Source organism: Cucurbita moschata, unplaced genomic scaffold, assembly GCF_002738365.1.
Source record: "Cucurbita moschata cultivar Rifu unplaced genomic scaffold, Cmos_1.0 Cmo_Scf00033, whole genome shotgun sequence".
Taxonomy (NCBI): domain Eukaryota; kingdom Viridiplantae; phylum Streptophyta; class Magnoliopsida; order Cucurbitales; family Cucurbitaceae; genus Cucurbita; species Cucurbita moschata.
The window spans coordinates 1,790,596-1,797,375 of NW_019268549.1; the positions used below are offsets into that span (position 1 = coordinate 1,790,596).

The 6,780-nt window shown below is 39.2% G+C and overlaps 3 protein-coding genes across 3 annotated transcripts; 2 read left to right on the plus strand and 1 right to left on the minus strand.

The window, feature by feature from the left end:
- The first annotated feature begins 154 nt into the window (after window positions 1-154).
- On the plus strand, window positions 155-4,443 carry LOC111430397. Its single transcript, XM_023066622.1, has 2 exons — window positions 155-367; window positions 4,028-4,443. Exons 1-2 carry the CDS (start codon window positions 245-247, stop codon window positions 4,121-4,123), a joined length of 219 nt encoding a protein of 72 aa, XP_022922390.1. The 5' UTR covers window positions 155-244; the 3' UTR covers window positions 4,124-4,443.
- A 382-nt stretch (window positions 4,444-4,825) lies between these two features.
- On the plus strand, window positions 4,826-5,804 carry LOC111430395 (small heat shock protein, chloroplastic). Its single transcript, XM_023066620.1, has 2 exons — window positions 4,826-5,214; window positions 5,304-5,804. The coding sequence occupies exons 1-2, from the start codon at window positions 4,968-4,970 to the stop codon at window positions 5,732-5,734; spliced, it is 678 nt and encodes a 225-aa protein (XP_022922388.1). The 5' UTR covers window positions 4,826-4,967; the 3' UTR covers window positions 5,735-5,804.
- Window positions 5,700-6,562, minus strand: LOC111430396. The gene has a single exon (XM_023066621.1). It carries the CDS (start codon window positions 6,248-6,250, stop codon window positions 5,897-5,899), a length of 354 nt encoding a protein of 117 aa, XP_022922389.1. The 5' UTR covers window positions 6,251-6,562; the 3' UTR covers window positions 5,700-5,896.
- Between the last annotated feature and the right edge of the window lie 218 nt (window positions 6,563-6,780).

Consider the following 6,780-nt stretch of genomic DNA (forward strand, 5'->3'; position numbering starts at 1 on the left):
AACATTTGGTAAAGTTAAGTTCCTAAACCAAATAGGAGGAGGCTAATCGTTGAAGGATTAGCAGAGATTCTCAAACCTAAAAAATAATTATAGTAATAAATTAAAAAAAAAAAAAAAGTAAAATACATTCAAGGTCATTTTGGTAATTATGGATTTTGGTTGGCCATTTTCATTGACGCTTGATGCTCTAGAAGAACAAGGATAGTAGGGGCGAGAAGCGAAGCAGAGGGCGTGGGTTGGAGAGATGGGTTACGTCCTGAGAGTGAGATTGGCTTCCTTCTTTACCGGAGCAGCGGTTGCATCGTCTCTAGGGCTTTACCTTCTTCAAAGAGATTACAAGATCGCTTACGACTCCATTTCGCAAAAGGTATTCCGATTTTCACATTTCAGTTTTTCTCCGTCCCAATTTGATTTATTTGACATGAATGCCTTTTTTTTTGCGTTCGATTTTGGTGCTTCATTTGTAATTTGTGAAAATTTTGAATTATCGGGCTAGCTTTGATTCAGGTGAGCTGGAGATTTAGATTTGTATTCGACGCTAGTTTAAAAACTCATCTCTGTGCGAAAACTTGAGGAGAAAAATGGAATTAGTGGTTTCCTTGTTGGTGCATAAAAGTCTGGTTCTTCATATCATATGGTCAGATGTTATTGCTCAGTGGATAGATGGTTAAAGTCATGGCTAGTATATCATATTGATGGAAACTGGTCACTACAGAATTTTCCGTCGATGTTGGGCGACTTGTTCTAGGTAGTTGCTGAAATTCCTTTCTTAGCTTAATAAGAAAAGGAATTACAGAAGAGGAAGAAATGCCACAATCGCACTCCTTTGGGACTTGCAACGTGATTGTGAGACACTTATTCTTGTCATCGAGTGAGTCAGTCAACTAAAACTTGGGTCACTGTTGGCACAAATGATCTGTACTTAAGCCTCCAACCTTGCTTTTGGAAAATAGTTTTAGAAAATGAGATAGAGAAACTTTTGGAAAACGTTTAGAAAGAAATTTGAGAAAATAATGTTATTAACTAGCCAAAAACGACATTGATAACATATAACTCAAGTAGAAAGAATTGACGACTAGTCGCATCATTCTCTAATACATTTTGACGTAAATTGCCTTTAGTAGGTGTGGACGTAAAAAGTGGTGAGTCATACACATAAATTATAATAATACAAATAAGTAAACAAGTAGATAACATGAAAGCAAGGTAAAAGAGTTTGGAATGGGCATGCAGCTACAAGCAACAAGCATGATTGTGGAATCTTCTCCCACTTAAGTGGTTGATGTCCCTGTCAAAAGACTTTGCTTGAACCCAGCAATGTGAACAACAACTGACTTCAGATCTCAACTAATCCAAACATTTTTCCAAAACTTTGTCTAATCTCGTTTTCCAAGAGTGATGTCGGAGGCTCGAACATGGGTTGTTTGTAGCAACGGCGACCCAAGTTTAGTTGGCTGACTTACTCGAATGCGAGAGTAAGTGCTGTACAATCGCATTGCAATTTTCGCAAGAGTGCGACTATGACACCCGACCATAACTCAATCCCATCATCTATCCCTCTGTGTAGCAGCAAAGCTTTTGGAGTATTTTCTGGCATTACGTCTCTTTACTTTCCTAGTACCCATTGTATCTCTGTAGGAACTGGTTTAGTTGAGCCTTTATCCTCAACTATTGGAATAACCATAAAAGTGGGCTTGTCGTGCGTGAAACATCGTTTCAGCTGTAGCGCCCATGTCATCTTCACCCTTTCTGGTTGTTTGATGCTAGTCTAAACAATAGTGGGGTTGGATCCTTTAATCACCATGCATTTTTCTTGAGGCATAAGAATGACTTTATGTTTGAGAAGAAATTGAATCCTTTGCACAACGTCGAAATCGTCCATCTTGACAATCAAGAAGTCGGTTTGTTCACTACAAGTCCCTAGCATGATCACGGTTCTGGTTGTTTGATGCTAGTCTAAACAATGGTGGGGATGGATTCTTTAATCACCATGCATTTTTCTTGAGGCATAAGAATGACTTTATGTTCGAGAAGAAATTGAATCCTTTGCACAACGTCGAAATCGTCCATCTTGACAATCAAGTAGTCGGTTTGTTCACTAAAAAGTCCCTAGCATGATCACGGTTCTCTTTGCAATTCCTAATATGGGTAGTGCTACCGAATTGATAGTTTTCATCGTTCCTGTATCTAAGTGTTTGAGTATGTTCAAGTATTTTGCTTTGATCTCTGTCATGCAATTGTGGGTAGATCCATAGTCAATAGTGGGTGGGTACATAGTCAATAGTCCTCTTTGGCAGATCTATGGTTAACCTAGCTTTGACGTATATAATACCTTGTTCCAAGTGCTCCATTGTCTCCCCTACTTTCTTCCGTAGAGCAAATTAGAACTTCAGGGCCCTAGAGAGATTGTCAATGCTTTCGAGTGGTGGTGTTTCAGCTTCCACAGTTCCAGATCCGACTTTTGATGGAAGGGTATGGTCTCCTCCTCCAATTTAGATTTGTCACCTCCCCCACTTTTGGGTGAGTTGGATCGATTGTTTCTATTATCTCCACTTGGTGTAATTTAACTCTACTCACGTTTTGGGATTGATTGTTACTATGGTCGAACAACCACACTGCTACGACATAGGCAATAGAAAGGTCTTGAACTCTATATTTAACGCCTAAATGCCTAGATATTAAAAAAATGAACTCTAGGCATTTAGGTAGTAGAAATGTCTTGAACTCTATACTTAACGCTTAAATGAGCTCTTCTATGTATTTGAATTTTAAAAAGTATCTAATAGGTCTAAACTTTCAAGTTGTATCTAATAGATTTCTGAACTTTATAATGTGTCTAGTAAGTCCTTAAATTTTTAATTTTGTTTTTAATAAGTCTTACTAAACTCAGAATTCAACCTTTATTTTTGCTAATAAGTTTGTGAATATTGAAAATATAGAATAGATCAGATCTATTCTACAGGAAATTTGAAGTTTATGAGATCTTGAGGGAGTAAAGTTTCTTAATAGGAAGAGGAAGGCCTTTTGAGTGAGGCACCTCAAAGACGAGAGAATCTGTATGAAGGTTGAGTTCGTGGAGCTGATTAGAAAAGAGGCATTATCTTGGTAGTAGAAATCTAGAAGAAATCTAGAGTGAGATGTGTGGAGGAAGGAGATTACCAAATTGTAGTAGAAATCAAGAGTGAGATGTGTGGAGGAAGGCGATTACCAAATTGGGTTAAATTACAAATTTGGCCCTATGCTCGAGAGAAAGTTAGAATTTAGCTCCTATAGTTAAAAAATTTAAAAGTTAGAATTCCTCCCAATGGTTTGATAAAACCACATTCGACACTATCGATGAAGTGGTATCCAATCATAATAATGAAATTATAACTTTCAAATCATATGAACTTAGCTAACATGAGGACCAATTTTATAATTTGAACTTAAAGGAAAGGAAAAGAAAGAGCCCATTTCATCTTCAGATTTTGGGAATTACCGTTGATGTTTTGAAATGCAAGATTCAGTGAAGTTTACAAGTCAATTCAGCTCTATGAAGTGGAACTAACTATATGATATAGCTGACTCAAAAGATTCACTAGAGAATGGCATTTATTTCCATTGAGAATCGTACATGTAAATGATATTAACGCTACATGTATGCATGCTTAATAGAGATGAGCCTTTGGAGCCTTAAACTCCTATGGTGTCTCATTGACATCAAGATTGACACTGGTAAGATTTCACTATACTGCATTGCTGAATTGTTAATCTTTGGAAAAACCTAGTATCAAGTTTGGCTGTGGAAGGAATGTGACACGTTTTTGTTCTATCGGTACATAACCCAGATCACCTTCTTATAATCATTACCATATTTGGTCTATAATTTCTTCCAATTTCCAGTCTGAAACTTCTTGTTAACAGCGTTTAAAATGTATAAGATCTCTGTAACATGTTTCTATCACCCTTCTGATTGTTTGGTGAGGGAGGAATGGAAGGGCGCAGGGACACGTTCCTGACTACTTTTTGTTTCCTAATGGTTATTCAGATGGGAGGGCTGCATGATTCTATGGAGAGTAGAATTTCGGCACTGGAAAAGCTGAACCAGAATGATGGTTCCCAACATGTTCAAGCAGCAGAGTAGACACTGGAGACCAAGCCAGGACAGTCTGAAGGGCCTTGCTGGACATAGAAAGAACTTTCTGCTTTGTATGCTCATCAAGATGTTAAATTTTGCTTGGATAATCTGTTTAGTTAGTGTATGATCTTTGTTGTTATCAGATTTAGGTTTGTACCGAGCTGTTAGCTAGTTGTAATGATATTACCATGCCCATAGAAACTTCCCTAAAGTTGATGAGGGAAGTTTCTTTTCTTTGGTAGTGCGTTTTTACACTATTGAAGGGTTTTATTACCATAACTCCTTAAGATTAAGAGGACGATCAATCAAACTTAAAAGTTTAACTATGTGATCGTAACCACCCTTATGGTTTAGAAGTGATTTTCACAAATTTTCTCAAATTTTATTTTGAACTTATGTAAAACATTCTAATGTGATTTATTATTTACATTATAGGTGTTCGATGTTTGAATGATTTCTCATCTCGGACTCGAGAGAGACTTAGACTGGGTTCATATCGGGCATAGTGTTCGAAAATTGCGAGTTTTTTCGAACTAATTTGGAAACAAAATTGAAAATTTAGGAATAAATTTAGGAAAATGTTGTTGGTGAAGGGAAGTATTAGAGATTTTCCATTGATGGTAAGAACAAATTTGGGAAGAATTTTATGTCATCTCAGAAAAGCTTCTAATTTCTGTCATTTCCATAGACCCTTCAAGAATCATTTAGAAGTTGTAGCAGAAATCTGGAGCATTCCAAGTGACAGGTGTATGATCTCCAGACCCATCTCCATTCTTCTCCTCTTTTCATTTCTCTATAAATGTCTTCTTCATCCCCTCTGTAAGACACCAACTACAAATCCAACACAGCCATGGCGTCCACTCTTTCCTCTTCTGCTTCACCTCTGTTGTCCTTCAAGCCTAGACCCCTCAAGAAAGCCCCACCGCCCCGACTCACATCCCTGCCTTTCAGGGTGAGAGCTGAGACCGGAGCCGGCGGCGACCACAGCAAAGACACATCTTTGGAGGTGCATGTCAATCCAAGCGGCCAGAGCCAGGGGACGTCCGTGGAGAGGCGCTCCAGCCCCAAGCGGCTGGCCATGGATGTTTCACCTTATGGTAACTCCTTTACTAATCAATTTATCAATTAAGCTCATACCCATTTGTAAAAATGTTGGCTGAAGTTTGATTCAATTACCCTTTTGCAGGAATCTTCGACCCTTTATCTCCAATGAGGACAATGAGGCAAATGCTGGACACAGTAGACAGGTTGTTCGACGATGCAGCAATGTTGAGGCCAGGAGGCATGTGGAGTAGGGGAGAGGTCCGAGCTCCATGGGACATCGAAGAACAGGAAAACGAAATCAAGATGCGTTTCGACATGCCTGGCCTCTCCAAAGAACATGTCAAGGTATCTATTGAAGACAATTTCTTGATTATCAAAGGCGGCCATGAGGACACTAGCAGCCATGAGGAGGGCTGGTCCACAAAGAACGCCTCTGCCTACCACACCCGCCTCCAACTTCCTGATGGCATTGACAAGGACAACATCAAGGCCAAACTTAACAATGGTGTTCTTTACATCACACTCCCAAAAACCAAAATTCAACGCAATGTCATGGATATTGAGATCCAGTGATAGTTTGTGCATTTTAATGATGTATATATACATATAAAACAAGTTTGTTTCAATAATGGCAAATTCTGTCTCTCTTGATTGTTATGAATTGCTCTAGAAACCCAACATCAAAAGGACGCTTAGCGGAAAGTAAACTAAACTAACTTTGTTCTACAAATTCCATTATGCTTCATTTCCTTCAGGAATGGCTGCCAGTGCAGGCTTCCAAGATGATGAACATTCAAGAACACTGCACAACGTGGTTTTCTCAATCTGCTGCATAAGTAGCTCTTCCATTGACACTTGTTTGTCCACCAACAGCTTGAGCTGCTTCTTTGTTAAAACGATTCTGACTCTCCTTGTGCTGCTGGGTTTGTCTGAATCATCCATGAGGCTGGGTTTGAGCGTTGGCGTGGTGAACCCCAACACCTTCCCATCTGGTTTAACAATCTTCAAAGCTTCCACCTGGTTGTGTGCTGCATCGACCTTGAGGCAACAAGGCAAGATGGCTCTGTAGGAAGCACAAGAGTTACCCATTTTGATTCGTTCAAGACAGGGGAGAGGCAGTGTTAGGGTGAGAGATGGAAGCTTATATTTGGGGCTGAGGCGGCAGGGGAAGGCTCATGTTCGTGCATGCAAGGAGGAAGAGGCAAATTTGGCCAGCCATTCCTTCGGTTTCAAAGCCAAAGTGGGGTGCTTTATATATATAAAAGGAGGAGAAATGGTCAACAAGCGTGCCGAGAGAAAATACACGGCGGCTTGGCCTCTCTGTTTCTGCTCCATTTCTCAACAACTGGGCGCCTACTGTTGTCCATATTTTACTTCGCGTCATTCTGCAATTGTCACAGCTTCTGCCACTTGCTCGATTATAGTCATTCTCGATAAATTATTTAATGAGGCTGACACAATAGAACTGTCTCGTCATAAACGTCCAACACGATAGAATTATCTAGTAATAAATGTCCAACACGATAAAACTATCATATGATAGAAACAAAATAAAGTGTCTGATGATACAAAATAAAGTGTCTTAATCCTTTAAGAAGATTTTACGGTATTTTTTAAGT

Excerpts from the sequence above, each read along its gene's own strand:
- LOC111430397 (XM_023066622.1), top strand. The coding sequence starts at position 245 with ATGGGTTACGTCCTGAGAGTGAGATTGGCTTCCTTCTTTACCGGAGCA. Across the intron at positions 368-4,027 it reads ACGACTCCATTTCGCAAAAG|ATGGGAGGGCTGCATGATTC; the intron begins GTATTCCGATTT and ends ATGGTTATTCAG.
- LOC111430395 (XM_023066620.1), top strand. The coding sequence starts at position 4,968 with ATGGCGTCCACTCTTTCCTCTTCTGCTTCACCTCTGTTGTCCTTCAAG. Across the intron at positions 5,215-5,303 it reads CATGGATGTTTCACCTTATG|GAATCTTCGACCCTTTATCT; the intron begins GTAACTCCTTTA and ends ACCCTTTTGCAG.
- LOC111430396 (XM_023066621.1), bottom strand. The coding sequence starts at position 6,250 with ATGGGTAACTCTTGTGCTTCCTACAGAGCCATCTTGCCTTGTTGCCTC.